Source organism: Scyliorhinus torazame, chromosome 6 (genome assembly GCF_047496885.1).
Source record: "Scyliorhinus torazame isolate Kashiwa2021f chromosome 6, sScyTor2.1, whole genome shotgun sequence".
NCBI classification, from domain to species: Eukaryota; Metazoa; Chordata; class Chondrichthyes; order Carcharhiniformes; family Scyliorhinidae; genus Scyliorhinus; species Scyliorhinus torazame.
In genome coordinates, this window is record NC_092712.1 from 40,197,929 (window position 1) to 40,214,889 (window position 16,961).

The window sequence follows — 16,961 nt, forward strand, 5'->3', positions numbered from 1 at the left end:
CAAGGCCAGCAGCGCGGGTCCAATTCCCGTACCGGCCTCCTCGAACAGGTGCCGGAATGTGGCGACTAGGGGCTTTTCACAGTAACATTATTGAAGCCTACCTGTGACAATAAGCGATTATTATTAAGTGATAACAAAATCTTAACAACGTTGTCAAGAAACCAAAAAGGGAGTGCAATCTAGGGCATTGAACATAGGCGTGGCTCACAGACTCCACAAGTCTGCAAAAAAGGCACGGTTCTTTAACGTCCATGAACTGGTGCGCCGGAGTGTGGCAACAAGGGCATTTTCACAGTAACTTCATTGCTGTGTTAATGTAAGTCTACTTGTGACACGAATAAAGATTATTATTAAATAGTTTGGGAAGCACTGGGATAGGTGAGTGTGTGGGATGTCCCCAGGTGAGGTGGTCCAGGTGTCCACCTGCTGACTCCGGCTCCTCCCCCCCTCCCTCCGCGGGCGCTCTCTCCGATTGGCCAGTTCCCTGGGCCCGCGCGCGCGCACATCTCTGTCGTCACACAGGAGGTGACGTCGCGCTGTCAACATGCAAAATGGCGGCTCATCATCGGCAGAACACCGCGGCGCGAAGGAAAGTCCAGGTAAGGATCAGGGCCCACCACGCCGCTGCCGGACCCTCCGCCCGGCTCCCCGTGCTCCTACAGCCCCCCCGAGGTCTCCGCCTTCCTCCAGCAACCCCTCTCCCCCGCCCGGCCGCCTGCTCCCCGCGGCCTCCGCTCCCTCTGTGCAGCCTGTTCAAATCCAGCGCCTGGAGCCGCTGCCAGGAGGAGGGACTCGACTAGACCCCATTAATTTATATCTTATTTCAATCTTCAATAAACCCGTGCCCGTTTGAAAAACAGTGGAATCTCCACCTGGACCATCTTTTAGTCCCCTTCAATCTTTCCGTATGTTCACTTGCTCCAGCTCAATCATCATCTTCCAAGTATTTTCTCCAGTGAATTCGTTCCGATCGCACAAGATGGGAACTCTGCAGATGTGCGGTTGTCTCCTTGGGATTTGCGTTTTTATGCGGCGGTAATTATTAACCGCACCTACAAATTTTATCAGCAGGATTTACCCATCGCTGTTGGGAAATTGGTGTAGGGCGAGGGGGCACAAGCAGAGTGGCTTGGCCTGTTTCCGTGCTGTAAATTTTATTAACTTTACTTTTAGTATGTCGTTGTGCTTGTGGGATGCTTGCTATTTGTTACCTCCAAATGCTTGCATCAGTAATGGTCCTTGTGTTATCTCGCTTTGATGTTCTGAGAAGTTGGGAGAATGGCACTAAGTAAATTGCTCATCTGGAGACCAAATGGCCCCCTCCTCCGCTGTACAAAATGTGATTCTGCTGAAAGCGTCCATGGGAATACAACTCCAGTTGTGTAATAACAACTTCCGTTTTGATGTATTTAAAAAATGTTGTATTTCCAAATATCCAGAACCAGGGGTCACAGTCTGAGGATACAGGGTAGACTGTTTAGGACAGAGATGAGGAGAAATCTTTTCACTCAGAGAGTGGTTGGAATTCGCTACCACAGAAAGTAGTTGAGGCCAAAACATTATATGTTTTCAAGAAACAGTTAGATATAACACTTAGGACGGAGTAGGTTAAAGGATATAGGAGGGGAAGGTGGGATCAGGTTATGATAATGATTGAGTTGGATGATCAGCCATGATCACAATGAATGGATGAGCAGGCTCAAAGGGCCGAATGGCCCCCTCCTGCTCCTACTTTCTATGTTCCTAACACCCTCTCTGTAGAAAAGCAGAATATGGAGTGTATTGTATTGTCACAAATATTGACTGAAGTAGAGACCATTGTTTAAGAGAAATTTGTACAAATCTTTGCAGATGAGTAAGATGCATAGCAATGGCGGGTGGGCGGGGGGGGGGTGCTTTATAGCCACAAAGTAGAAAATTTTGTAAAGTTTGTGCAACAAACAACAACAGCTTGTACTTATGGCGGCACGGTAGCACAGTGGTTAGCATTATTGCTTCACAGCTCCAGGGTCCCAGGTTCGATTCCGGGGTTTGTGCGCTGTGTGGAGTCTGAATGTTCTCCCTGTGTCTGCATGGGTTTCCTCCAGGTGCTCCGGTTTCCTTCCACAAGTCCTGAAAGACATGCTGTTCGGTAATTTGGACATTCTGAATTCTCCCTCTGTGAAGCCGAACAGGTGCCGGAATTGGCGACTAGGGTTTTTTTATGGTAACTTCATTGCACTGTTAATGTAAGCCTACTTGTGACAAAGATTATTATTATTATAAATAACTGGTCTGTGGCAAACATCATTAAACCAGGTATTGCGATGAACGTTATGGTTTACTTTTCCATTCATTTAGCTGATGATGCAAAAGTAATTCTTATAGTCAGTTTTCAGCTACACAAAATCCTCTGGGTTCCAGTGACATTCATAAATCCTTAAGTGTCTTGTCAGGGAATTTATGAATTTCTTCATACCCACAAAGTATTTTTTGTTAGAATCCCACAAGTTTCTGAGCTAGTCATTGTTCCACATTCAGGGGAAATTCACTGAATACAAGGAAATCATGCAAAAGCTTTAGAAATCACTAGTTTGCCCTCAGCTGGAGTATTCATAGATCATAGAACAGTACAGCACAGAACAGGCCCTTCGGCCCTCGATGTTGTGCTGTACTAGATAATTCTGGGCACCCCATTTTAGGCACGGGGTATGCAGACGAAGAGCGGCATAGTAGCATAGTGGTTAGCATTGTTGCTTCCCAGGTTCGATTCCTGGCTTGGGTCACTGTCTGTGTGGAGTCTGCACGTTCTCCCCGTGTCTGCATGGGTTTCCTCCGGGTGCTCTCGTTTCCTCCCACGATCCAAAGATGTGCAGGTTAGGTGGATTGGCCATTCTAAATTGCCCTTAGTGTCCAAAAGGGTTGGGTGGGGTTGCGGGGATGGGGGAGATGTGTGGGCTTTAAGTGGGATGCTTTTTCTGAGGGCTGGCACAGCCTCCTTCTGCACTGTAAATTCTATTCTATGATAAGACTTGCAAAGATGTTACTTAGGACTTGAAGCATGTGGAGCAATTGAAGAAGCTGATAAAACCAGAAACTTGGAAATACTCAGGTCTGGTAGCCTTTGCAGAGATTGTTATGATGCAGAAGGAGGACATGCGGCCTGTCGTGACTGCACGGTTTGCCGAATGAGTAAGCACCATTCTCTAGCCTTTTTCTCTGTATCCCTGCACATTGTTTCAATTCAAATAAGCATCTAGTGCCTTCTGGAATGCCTCTATTGAACCTGCCTCCACTGCACTTCAGGCAATGCATTCCAGACCTGAACCACTCGCTGTGTGAACAAAGTTTTCCTCACATTGCATTTGCTTATTTTACAAATCTCTTTAAATCCCTTTGTTGTCAATCCTTATACGAGCGAGAACAGTTTCTCCTGATCTACACTGTCCAGCACCCTCAAGATTTTGAACACCTCTATCAAATCTCCTCTTGGGCTGCTCGAATGCAAGGACATGCACTGAGTTGTGGGATTAAGTTGGGACAGTTCTGGGCACAACGGGCCGAATGACTGCCTCTTGTGCTGTCAGATTCTTTGCTGTCACCAGAGCATTTTTTAATGCAACCTGGCAACTTTGAATGTCATTGTACACCTGTTTGTAGCACAGTGCTTTCTTAGCTCTGTGCCTTATTATGCCGAGGTTTAGGTACCATTGTCACAGCTGAGATTCTTTGAGTCTGCAATAGTTTGTGGGAGCAAGTGCTTCACCTACTGTCAGTGACAAATACTGTATATCACTGCAGTACCCTAGATCCCGTGACATTGTATCACCTTGTGTTGTCAGTCTGCTGATTGCACTAGCCAGAATGCAGCACTCCTAATCCAGCACACTATTAAGCTTGCAGCTTAAGAATGTGTTAACTGCGTCTTTGCAGTATCTCCCTGAACTTTGGAGGATGCCACCTTCTCTGAATTGTGAAAAATCAAATTATCGTCATATTAATTCACACTGACCGCTTCAACATCTTGTTACACAAGATTTTCATTTATTTGATGTAACAAGGTGAATGTAGCCCAATTTTAAAAGCTCAGGGCACACAGATGGAAAGATTTTACACAATACTGAAAGATAAGACAATTAGAAGGACAATTTAATCAGAATGCCCAAGAGTTCTAGATGTATTAATATTTTTCTGAGGTGAAGTATTGACTTTCCTCGTTTAGTTGTTGAAGGTCAGGGTTTGAATGAGCTTGTTAGGTAGACCATAGTATCCCTATGTGCAGGGGGTGCACTAGAATCATAGAATCCCTACAGCGCAGAAGGAAGGCATTCGGCCCATCGAGTCTGCACTGACCCTCTAAAAGAGTACTACACCCAGCCCACTTCCCCACCTTAGCCCAATAACCCCTTAGCCTAACCTACACATCCCTGGACACTAGGGAGCAATTTAGCACGGCTAATCCACCTAACCTGCACATCTTTGAACTGTGGTAAGAAACCGGAGCACCCGGAGGAAACCCACGCAGACACTGGGAGAAAGTGCAAACTCCACACAGACAGATGTGGCACCTTTTGGGGAAAATGTGATTAATTGTGATTCAGTGTTTAGTTCTGTTACAGAATGGGAATTGAGGCTTTGTAAATTTGGCTTTGACCATGAACTGGAGTCCCAAATGAGCTCTTGGACCAATCTGAAAAAACTGAATATTTTGATGTTTGAAGCAGCATGGGTAATGAACATCAATCACGTAGGATATGATGTGTCTAAAAGGGGTAGTTATACAAAGAAAATTACAGCATAGGAACAGGCCATTCGGCCCTCCAAGCCTGCAGCAACCATGCTGCCCATCAGAAGTAAAAACCCCTACGCTACCAGGGAAAAGTATAGTTATTTTATTTTGCAGCTTCTGAAGATCCACAAAGTTATAAGAGATGGGACTGAAAGGGTATTGTACAAAGGTATTCTCCAGAAAATTGAACACTTTGCAACATTTGTCAGGCCGTAATCCCTACCTACTTCAAATCTGGAGTTTCAAGAGGCAGAAGCATTTATAATAATAATAATCTTTGTCACAAATAGGCTTACATTAACACTGCAATGAAGTTACTGTGAAAGCCCCTAGTCACCACATTCCGGCGCCTGTTCGGGTACACAGAGGGAGAATTCCGAATGTCCAAATTACCTAACAGCACGTCCTTCAGGACTTGTGGAAGGAAACCAGAGCACCTGGAGGAAACGCACGTCGACACAGGGAGAACGTGCAGACTCGGCACAGACAGTGACCCAAGCCGGGAATCAAACCTGGTACCCAGGCACTGTGAAGCCACAATGCTAACCACTGTGCTACCGTGCTGCCCCCATTTCATTTGGAATGAAATGAGCTGAAATGTAATTTTTATAAAAGGGTAAGAATGAGAATTGTGATGCTTTTCAGTTCCCATTTGAAATGTCTCCCTCTCCTTTTAAATTAATTACAACACTGAAAAGGTTGCTGATAGGCAAACATTTCCTCAGATTTTCAGTTTTGACGCAAAAGGTATTTGATGATTTTATATTTACTTAATCCTGAATAGTTCTAAAATACTCAAAATCATGGTAGCATGAGCCCCAAGGTTTACCAGCAGGAAGACTTGATGTCAGGCATACGGTTTGACAACCAGTGGATGGTTCAAGTGAGGTGGCGGAGTGGTAGAGATGAGTGGCAGTAGCTGATCTGCCCGGAAGCAGAGCTCGTTGATTAGGCCAAAAGACAGCATTTGGATAAAAAGATTCAGGATGAATGGTTGATGGGAAGTACAGCTGGTTGGCTGGGGAGAGAAGCCATTGCTGGAGATGGTCTAGCTATGATGGGCAAGTTCCGAGTGACAGAATGTAAGGGCAATTTGATGGTTGTGGAGAATGGAAGCGAAGTGTTGAGGAAAGGTCAACTGTATCAAAAATTGTCAAGCGGTAAAGCTGAGAGTTGATGCATCATCACACTGGTTGTTTGTGACTTTGGTCAGGCAATTTTAGTGCATTGCGACAGGGGGGGTTGGGGGGGTCTCCTAATTGGAGACATTCAGGCTGGAATGGGCATGGTGCTAAAAGGGGCAAACATGTTCATGGACTTGGGCGAGAAAAAAGACAAATGGAGATGATGCAATGGTTAGTGAGAACAGGAATTAAAAACAAGTTTTCTTTTACTCTTTTTTGAGAGAGGCTATGTCAGTTTTGACAGGGGGACAATGCTGGAAGTCAACCATTTGCAGTCATTCCTAAAGATGGGTGCCAAGGTGGCACAGTGGTTAGCACAGCTGCCTTACAGCGCCAGGCACCTGGGTAAAATTCCGGCCTTGGCTGGCTGACTGTGGAGTTTGCACTTTCTCCCCGTGTCTGCGTGGGTTTCCTCCGAGTGCTCTGGTTCCGCCCACTGTCCAAAGATGTGCAGGTTTGGTAAATTGCCTCTTAGTTTCCCGGGATGTGCGGGTTAGGTGGGGTTGCAGGCTCATTCTTGCACAAGAGGAGGTCCCCTTTTATCCTTCGCAGTGCCTCACTCCATACTCCCCAATTGATCTCCATTCCCAACTGCGCTTCCCATTTCTCCTTGATCTTCACCACCCACTCACCTCTCTGCTCCCCCAGCCACTTGTATATATCCCCAATTTTTCCCTCCCCTTCCGCATCCGGAAGCAGCAGTCGCTCCAGCAGAGTGTATTGAGGCAACCTAGGGAACCCCCTCCAGACCTTTCGTGCAAAGTCTCGAACCTGCAGATATCTGAACTCGCTACCCCTCGGCAGCTCTACCCTCTCCCTTAGCTCCTCCAGACTGCTGAACCCTTCCTCCAAATACAAATCCCTCACCTTGACCAGCCCCACTTCCCTCCACCACTTGTATACACTATCCATCCCCCCCGGCTCAAACCCATGATTCTCGCACAGCAGCGTTAACAGCAACATCCCTTCCATCCTAAAAGGCCTCCTCAGCTGATTCCATATCTTCACCGTGGACTGCACCACTGGGCTCCTTGAATACCTTCTCGGAGCCATTGGCAATGCTGCCATCATCATAGCCCTCAAACTAGGCCCCTTACAAGATTCCCCGTCTATCCTAACCCACTCCAGCCCCTCTCCTTCCCACCACTGCCGCACCTTGTCCACATTCGCCACCCGACAATAATGAAGAAAGTCCGGAAATGCCAACCCTTCCCTCTGCCTCTGTAGCAGGATCCTCCCCACCCTCGGCACCTTCCCCGCCCATACAAAGTCCGAGATGATCCTGTCCATTTTCCGAAAATAGGCCTTTGATATAAAGAACAGGAAAGCCTTAAAGATAAACAAGAACCTCGGCAGAATATTCATTTTCACCACTTGAACCGCCCAGCCAACGTTAAGCGCAGTGTATCCCACCTCCTAAAATCTTCCCTGGCTTCCTCCACCAGTTTAGCTATGGAGCCCAGTCCATTCCCTCGCAGGGATAGGGTGGGGGCCTGGTTGGGGTGCACTTTCGGAAGCTCGGTGCAGACTCGATGGGCTGAATGGCCTCCAGCACTGTAGGCATTCTATGACTCCGACTTAAGGAAATGTGGGTTATAGGGAGTTTTGTTTCGTGAGAACGAGGTCCAGGGAGGAGAGGTTGAACCCTGTTGTTCATCTTTGCTAGTCCTGCCTTCTTAGCGCCAAACCACATCTAGGGCCTCAACACTTATCCCTTCAGGATCCCACTGGTCACAGGCTTCCAGTCAGAAAAGCACCCCTCGACCGTCACCCTCCTTCCTGCCACTCAGCGGATTCTGCACCCAATTTGTTAAATTTCCTTTGATCCCATGAGCGCTTACCATTGCTATCAGTCTCCCATGTGGGACCATATCAAGTAGATTACATCAAATGCATTGTCCTCATCTACACAGCTGCTCACCTCTTGGAAAATTCAACCAAATTGGTCAAAAGCAAAGTTCTTGGTTAATCCCTGCCTCTCCAAATGCAGACTAATTCTGTCTCTTGGAATATTCCAATGGTTTCCCCACCACTGAGTTAGACTGACTGGCATGTAGTTTCCTGGTTGATTCCTCCCTCCCTTCTAGAATAATGGTACCACATTGGCTGTCCTCCAGTCCTCCTGTGGCCAGAGAGCAATTGAAAATTATTGCTAGAACCTGTGCTATTTCTTCCCTTGCCTGACTCAGCAGCCTGGGATGCATTTCATTTGGCCCTGGAAATTTATAAAAGTTTAAGCTTGGCAGACCACTCAGAACCTCCCCTCTGTCTATACCAATCTCTTTAATTTTATCACAGTCCTTCTCCTTGATTTCTGCATCCACATCGTCCCCCTCACTAGTGAACACCGACGCAAAGTATTCATTTAGAACCCTACTGACATCCTCCGGCTCCGCACACAAATTGCCACCGTGGTTCTCAATGGACCGTACTCTTTCCCTAGTTATCCGTTTACCCGTAATGCACTTGTAAAGCAACTTTGGATTTTCCTTTATTTTACCTGCCAACATCCTTTCATGCCCCCTTTTTGCTCTCCTAATTTCCTTTTCAAGTTTCCTCCTGCAAATTCTATACGCCTATCAAATCTGTACCCAGCTTTCCAGCAACTCCATGTTTAAATTTCTTCTATTCTTACCAAGGCAGGTTTAGCTCACTGGGCTAAATCACTGGCTTTTAAAGCAGACCAAGGCAGGCCAGCAGCACGGTTCAATTCCCGTACCAGCCTCCCCGAACAGACGCCGGAATGTGGCGACTAGGGGCTTTTCACAGTAACTTCATTGAAGTCTACTTGTGACAATAAGCAATTTTTCATTTCAAAGGATTAAAACAGCCCTCCTCAAAGTTACAAATTGCATTCTGTAAGGTCACCGCTGCTGTTAGGTCAAATTATCGTCATTTTGAAAGTTTTTAGATAATTCATGCTTTTATAGTTTTCAGCATGTCTGTTTCACTCTGAAGCTTGCCTCTAGATGTCTGCTGTTAGCACATTAGTGAATTATGCAATACCATAGACATCGCCAAAGGTTTTGACAAACTGGCAGTGCAAATGCTATAAGTTACTCGCACATTACCCTACCTTCGAACTATGCTTAAAACTTTACATCCTCATCTTAGAAGGGTTGGTTTAGCTCAGTGATGCAGAAAAAGGCCAGCAGCGCGGGTTCAATTCCTGTATCAGCTTACTTGAACAGGCGACGGAATGTGGCGACTAGATGGTTTTCACAGTAACTTTGTACTTGTGACAATAAAAGGTTATTATTATTATAAATTTGCTCCCTCGGCTTTGTGCATGTCTTCTCCTGATCTCCCATCCCCCAGCCACTTCCCGTCTTTCTTTCCCACTCTATTCCTTTTTCCAAACCAGTAATTTTTCTGCATTCAGCTGCCAACCCCATTCCCCACTCTATGTTCTCCAACATTATTCAGTTCTCTGATCTGAATGACAGAATTGGTAACCCTTGCGTCTCTGTGCACTCCAGTGGAATCCTGAAAATCAAATTCCTTTGACATCAGATGGTTCTTCCTGTATTTCAAAACCAACCAACAACTTTTAGCTTTCTCCACCAAAGACTTGAATATTATTGTACCTGCATTTGGAGTGGTTTGTTTAGCACACCTCTCTCTCTTGGCTGGAATGCAGCCAAAGCTTTTTTTAATGAAATATCTCCACTTTCACCCCATCATCTAAATTCTCTCACTTCTTACTGATATTGATTTTTATTTTGTTTTTTACTATAGTGATATTTCTTCAACTTACTTTGTCCTTCAAAACCCCAAATGTGGATCATTCGCATTTGTCTCATCCCTCCATTCCCATTGCTTTGAAAGGCTAGTTGTGCAATGCGTTTGTGTGACGTCCGGGGACCTACTCCATCTTAAGCTTGGGTTTTTAAAAGCCTTGGCACCAACTAATGACTAATTTCTGATTAAACAAGTCTTCTCTCGCTTTTTCTTTTCAACTTTGTGGGTGTCCTGCACCAAGTGCTTTGGCCCTTTGCTTTGTTTTCAGTTTTAAAGCATAACCTCCGATCTTGAACCGAAAGTGCCCCCACTAATTTAGTTTGGTTATTTTCTTCGTGAAAATTTATCCTGCGTAATGTGCAAATTGGTTGGACATGTAAATGCCATGTTGATCTGAATGTTATCCAAGTTTTACTGTGCATGATAAAATAGTCCTTTATAATCTATGAAAAGTTCGCCCCCAAAATGCTTGAAGCTTCCAGTAGCTCCATGCCCAATGGCAATCTGTATTTAACTTTGCAGAGGATGCATATAATTACAGTGAAGCAAAGGTGTTTGGTCTTGGGTTATTTGCAGGCTTTTTGACATAAATTGAGCTGATGGGTAACATCACAGCGGCTCTCAACATTTGGGATAAATGAGCAAACTGTGCCCATATGCTGCAGATAACCATTCAACGTCAATATCTGTTTCAAGTGTACTGGCAAGGCGGCGTGCAAAACATGCGCAATTTAACATTGGGAAGTCCAGAACTTTACTCTGATTTTGGGCTAAACTGGTCTATTGGATAATAAAAAAATTTAAATGCCGTCGAACAGTCTACCTGGCAGTTGTTCAACGTTCATAATCTTTGAAGTTTGAAGCAATGTGCTTCACAAAAGGTTAGCTTTGAAATGTAACTGCAACTGATTGAAGTCAGAATAGTGCACCTTTTGTGAAGTGGTCAGGGCAATTCTGATCAATCAATTCAAACCGATTTTTAAAAATGCATTCTTTCATGTAATGTGGGCATTGTAACAAGGCCAGCGTTTGTTGTCTGTCCCTAATTGCCCTCGAGAAAGTGGAGTGAGCTGAGCTGCCTCCTGAACCAGTCCATGTAGTGCAGGTACACTGCAATGTTGTTCGGGAGGGAGTTCCCTGCAGTGCATTTTGTAGATGGTACAAACTGCTGTCATTGTGCTTTGGTGATGGAGGGAATCAATGTTTACGGTGGTGGATGCCAATCAAGTGTGCTGCTTTGTCCTGGATGGTGTCTAGCTACTCCTGTTGTTGGAGCTGCACTCAACCAGGCAAGTGGAGAGTATTCCTTCACACAACTGACTTGTGGATCGGCTTTGGGAAGTTACTCAGAATCACCAAATTGTTACAGCACAGAAGTGAGGCCTTTGGGCCTCTGCTGGTTCTCCAAAGGAACAAATCGCCCAGTGCTACTCCCCCACCTTCTCCTTGTAATCCTGCACATTCTTTCTTTTCAGATAATAATCCAGTTCCCTCTTGAATGTCTGAATTGCACCTCAACCACACTCTCAGGCAGTGCATTCCAGATCTAAACGATGAAAATGTTTCTCCTCACATCTTCATTGCTTCTTTTGCCAATTGCCTGCCTCAGAATTCCCAGTTTCTGATCTGCTCTGTAGCCACAGGATTTACATGGCGGGTCCAGTTCATTTTCTGGTCAATGGTAACACCCCAGGATTGTGGGGGATTGTCAAGAAAAGATGGCTGGATGTGCTCTTGTTGGAGATGATGATTTCTGTGAAAGGAATATTACTTGCCACTTATCAGCCCAAGCCTGAATATTGTACAGGTCTTGCTACAGATAGACTTGGACTGCTTCAGTATCTGAGGAGAAGTCAATGCGTGTACTCTCTCTAGGGGATGGTTCATTTCATAGAATTCCTACAGTGCAAAAGGAGGCCATTCAGCCCATCAGGTCTGCACTGACCCTCCAAAAGAGCACCCCCAACTACGTCCACTCCTCCGCCCTAACCCTGTATCCCAGTAACTCCACCTAACCGTTGGACACTAAGGAGCAATTTAGCATGGCTAATCCACCTAACCTTCACATCTTTGGACTGTGGGAGGAAACCGGATCACCCGGAGGAAACCCACGCAGACACTGGGATAACGTGCAAACTCCACACAGCCGGAATTGAACCTGGGCCCCTGGTGCTGTGAGGCAGCAGCGTGAACCACTGTGCCACCACTGTATCCTATGATATGTGCAAATCTGTGCATACCACGAGTGTGCTAAGTGATTTATATGTGCAGGAAGTGCTGTCAGCTGTACGAGTTTCAGGTTTCAGACCTCGGAGCAGCGGCTGGAGTCACTGGCGCATCCGCGAGGCTGAGAGCTACGTGGATAACATGTTCTGAGAGGTGGTCACAGCTTAAGAGCCTGGAGGTAGATAGGGAATGGGTGACCACCAAGCAGTCCAAGAGAACTAGGCGGGGAGTGCAGAAGCCTCCTGGGGTCCCACTCTAAAATTGACTTTCCCTTTTGGAAGCTGGTGCAGGCGCTGGTTTCCCAGAGGAGCACAGTCAGAGCCAGGTTTGTGGCACCACGGGTAACTCGGTTGTTCAAAGGGGGAGGAAGAAGAAGGGAAGAGCAATAGTGATAGGGGATTCATTAGTTAGGGGAACAGACAGGTATTTCTGTGGCCGTAGACCTCGCTCCAGGGTGGTTTGTCGCCTCCTTGGGGTCAGGGTCATGCATGTCACAGAGCGGCTGCAGGACATTCTTCTGGGGGAGGGTGAACAGCCAGTGGTTGTGGTCCAGATTGTTACCAATGACTTGGGTAGGAAAGGGGATGGGGTCCTGGAATCAGAATTTTGGAATCTAGGTAAATTAGCAAGCAAGACCTCAAAAGTAGTAATGTCTGGGTTATTCCAGTGCCACATTCAAGTGAGTACAGAAGTAGGAGGACAAGGCAGATGAATGTGACTGGAAAGATGATGCAGGAGGGAGGACTTTAGATTCCTGGGACAGTGGACTGTCTCTGGAGTGATGGCACCTGCACAAGGCAGATGGGCTGCATCTGGACAGAGCTGGGACTGAGTTTGTTTTGGACCGCTTTGCTAGTGATGTTTGGAGGGCTTTTAACTAACCCGGCAAGAGGAAATATGAGAGAGGAATACCAGAACGTACAAAGTACCGGAAGGGACAGATAGCACTCGTATAGAGAATAGTAAGTTAATAGGTGAAGTCAGTAAGGGAGAAAGTAAAAATATATAAACCAGGGTTACTGTGCATGTATGTGAATGTGCAAAATATAGTAAATAATATTAGGGAGTTGCAGGTGCAGATTGCAATGTAGAAAAGTGTTGTGGTAATAACAAACCTGACTCGAAGGACAGGACTGGGTGTTAAATATTCCTGGGTGCAAGGTGTTCAGAAAAGATAAGAAAGGAAGGAAACGAAGAGTGACATTATTGGTGAAGGAGAGCATTACAGTGCTGGGTAAAAAGGATGTCCCAAAGGGTTCAGGACAGAATCAATTTGGCTGCAGCTAAGGAACAAAAAGGGTGAAATTACTTTCCTTGGTGTAGTCTATAGACCACCAACTAGTGAGGAGGATGTAGAGGAACAAATCTGCAGGGAAATTACAGAGAGATGAAAGCAACATAATTAAGGGCTTTAATTATCTGAATGTAGACTGGGACAGTGGTAGTATAAAGGGCGGAGAGTGAGAAAGGTTCCCAGATTATGTTAAGGAAAATTTTCTACAGTAGTACGTGTCCATCCAACAAGAAAGGATGCACTGCTGGACCTGGTTCTTGGAAATGAGGTGGGCCAAGGAGACCCAAGTGTCAGTGGGGGAACATTTAGGAGACATAGAACAATACAGCGCAGTACAGGCCCTTCGGCCCACGATGTTGCACCGAAACAAAAGCCATCTAACCTACACTATGCCATTATCATCCATATGTTTATCCAATAAACTTTTAAATGCCCTCAATGTTGGCGAGTTCACTACTGTAGCAGGTAGGGCATTCCACGGCCTCACTACTCTTTGCGTAAAGAACCTACCTCTGACCTCTGTCCTATATCTATTACCCCTCAGTTTAAAGCTATGTCCCCTCGTGCTAGCTATTTCCATCCGCGGGAGAAGGCTCTCACTGTCCACCCTATCTAACCCCCTGATCATTTTGTATGCCTCTATTAAGTCTCCTCTTAACCTTCTTCTCTCTAACGAAAACAACCTCAAGTCCATCAGCCTTTCCTCATAAGATTTTCCCTCCATACCAGGCAACATCCTGGTAAATCTCCTCTGCACCCGCTCCAAAGCCTCCACGTCCTTCCTATAATGCGGTGACCAGAACTGTACGCAATACTCCAAATGCGGCCGGACCAGAGTTCTGTACAGCTGCAACATGACCTCCTGACTCCGGAACTCAATCCCTCTACCAATAAGGGCCAACACTCCACAGGCCTTCTTCACAACCCTATCAACCTGGGTGGCAACTTTCAGGGATCTATGTACATGGACACCTAGATCCCTCTGCTCATCCACACTTCCAAGAACTTTACCATTAGCCAAATATTCCGCATTCCTGTTATTCCTTCCAAAGTGAATCACCTCACACTTCTCTACATTAAACTCCATTTGCCACCTCTCAGCCCAGCTCTGCAGCTTATCTATATCCCTCTGTAACCTGCTACATCCTTCCACACTATCGACAACACCACCAACTTTAGTATCGTCTGCAAATTTACTCACCCACCCTTCTGCGCCTTCCTCTAGGTCATTGATAAAAATGACAAACAGCAACGGCCCCAGAACAGATCCTTGTGGTACTCCACTTGTGACTGAACTCCATTCTGAACATTTCCCATCAACCACCACCCTCTGTCTTCTTTCAGCTAGCCAATTTCTGATCCACATCTCTAAATCACCCTCAATCCCCAGCCTCTGTATTTTCTGCAATAGCCTACTGTGGGGAACCTTATCAAACGCTTTGCTGAAATCCATATACACCACATCAACTGCTCTACCCTCATCTACCTGTTCAGTCACCTTCTCAAAGAACTCAATAAGGTTTGTGAGGCATGACCTACCCTTCACAAAGCCATGTTGACTATCCCTGATCATATTATTCCTATCTAGATGATTATAAATCTTGTCCCTTATAATCCCCTCCAAGACTTTACCCACTACAGACGTGAAGCTCACCGGTCTATAGTTGCCGGGGTTGTCTCTGCTCCCCTTTTTGAACAAAGGGACCACATTTGCTATCCTCCAGTCCTCTGGCACTATTCCTGTAGCCAATGATGACATAAAAATCAAAGCCAAAGGTCCAGCAATCTCTTCCCTGGCCTCCCAGAGAATCCTAGGATAAATCCCATCAGGTCCCGGGGACTTATCTATTTTCAGCCTGTCCAGAATTGCCAACACCTCTTCCCTCCGTACCTCAATGCCATCTATTCTATTAGCCTGGGGCTCAGCATTCTCCTCCACAACATTATCTTTTTCCTGAGTGAATACTGACGAAAAATATTCATTTAGTATCTCGCCTATCTCTTCAGACTCCACACACAATTTCCCATCCCTGTCCTTGACTGGTCCTACTCTTTCCCTAGTCATTCGCTTATTCCTGACATACCTATAGAAAGCTTTTGGGTTTTCCTTGATCCTTCCTGCCAAATACTTCTCATGTCCCCTCCTTGCTCGTCTTAGCTCTCTCTTTAGATCTTTCCTCGCTACCTTGTAACTATCCATCGCCCCAACTGAAACTTCACACCTCATCTTCACATAGGCCTCCTTCTTCCTCTTAACAAGAGATTCCACTTCCTTGGTAAACCACGGTTCCCTCGCTCGACGCCTTCCTCCCTGCCTGACCGGTACATACTTATCAAGAACACGCAGTAGCTGATCCTTGAACAAGCCCCACTTATCCAGTGTGCCCAACACTTGCAGCCTACTTCTCCACCTTATCCCCCCCCCCCAAGTCAAGTCTAATGGCATCATAATTGCCCTTCCCCCAGCTATAGCTCTTGCCCTGCGGTGTATACTTACCCCTTTCCGTCATTAACGTAAACGTCACCAAATTGTGGTCACTGTCCCCAAAGTGCTCTCCTACCTCCAAATCCAACACCTGGCCTGGTTCATTACCCAAAACCAAATCCAACGTGGCCTCTCCTCTTGTTGGCCTATCAACATATTGTTTCAGGAAACCCTCCTGCACACACTGTACAAAAAACGACCCATCTATTGTACTCGAACTATATCTTTTCCAGTCAATATTTGGAAAGTTAAAGTCTCCCATAATAACTACCCTGTTACTTTGGCTCTTATCCAGAATCATCTTCGCCATCCTTTCCTCTACATCCCTAGAACTATTAGGAGGCCTATAAAAAACTCCCAACAGGGTGACCTCTCCTTTCCTGTTTCTAACTTCAGCCCATACAACCTCGGAAGTAGAGTCCCCATCTAGCATCCTCTCCACCACCGTAATACTGCTCTTGACTAGCAGCGCCACACCGCCCCCTCTTTTGCCTCCTTCTCTGAGCTTACTAAAACACCTAAACCCCGGAACCTGCAACATCCATTCCTGTCCCTGCTCTATCCATGTCTCCGAAATGGCCACAACATCGAAGTCCCAGATGTCAACCCATGCTGCCAGTTCCCCTACCTTGTTTCGTATACTCCTGGCATTGAAGTAGACACACTTCAAACCACCTACCTGAACACTGGCCCCCTCCTGCAACGTCAAATCTGTGCTCCTGACCTCTATACTCTCATTCTCCCTTACCCTAAAACTACAATCCAGGTTCCCATGCCCCTGCTGCATTAGTTTAAACCCCCCCAAAAAGCACTAACAAATCTCCCCCCCCAGGATATTTGTGCCCCTCAGGTTCAGATGTAGACCATCCTGTCTGTAGAGGTCCCACCTTCCCCAGAAAGAGCCCCAGTTATCCAGAAATCTGAATCCCTCCCGCCTGCACCATCCCTGTAGCCACGTGTTTAAATGCTCTCTCTCCCTATTCCTCATCTCACTATCACGTGGCACGGGCAACAACCCAGAGATAACAACTCTGTTTGTTCTAGTTCTGAGCTTCCATCCTAGCTCCCTGAAAGCCTGCCTGACATCCTTGTCTCCTTTCCTACCTATGTCGTTAGTGCCAATGTGGACCACGACTTGGGGCTGCTCCCCCTCCCCCCTAAGGACCCGGAAAACACGATCCGAGACATCACGTACCCTTGCACCTGGGAGGCAACATACCAAACGTGAGCCTCTCACGCTCCCACAAAATCTATCTGTGCCCC

At 46.2% G+C, this 16,961-nt stretch overlaps 1 protein-coding gene across 1 annotated transcript in view; it reads left to right on the top strand.

The window, feature by feature from the left end:
- Positions 1 to 521: 521 nt before the first annotated feature.
- Positions 522 to 16,961, top strand: part of LOC140424759 (WD repeat-containing protein 48-like) — a 127,271-nt gene continuing 110,831 nt past the window's right edge. Inside the window, exon 1 of the mRNA XM_072508139.1 lies at positions 522 to 599. Within this exon, the coding sequence (XP_072364240.1) occupies positions 552 to 599 (48 nt within the window). The 5' untranslated portion in view covers positions 522 to 551. The remainder of the gene's footprint in view (positions 600 to 16,961) is intronic.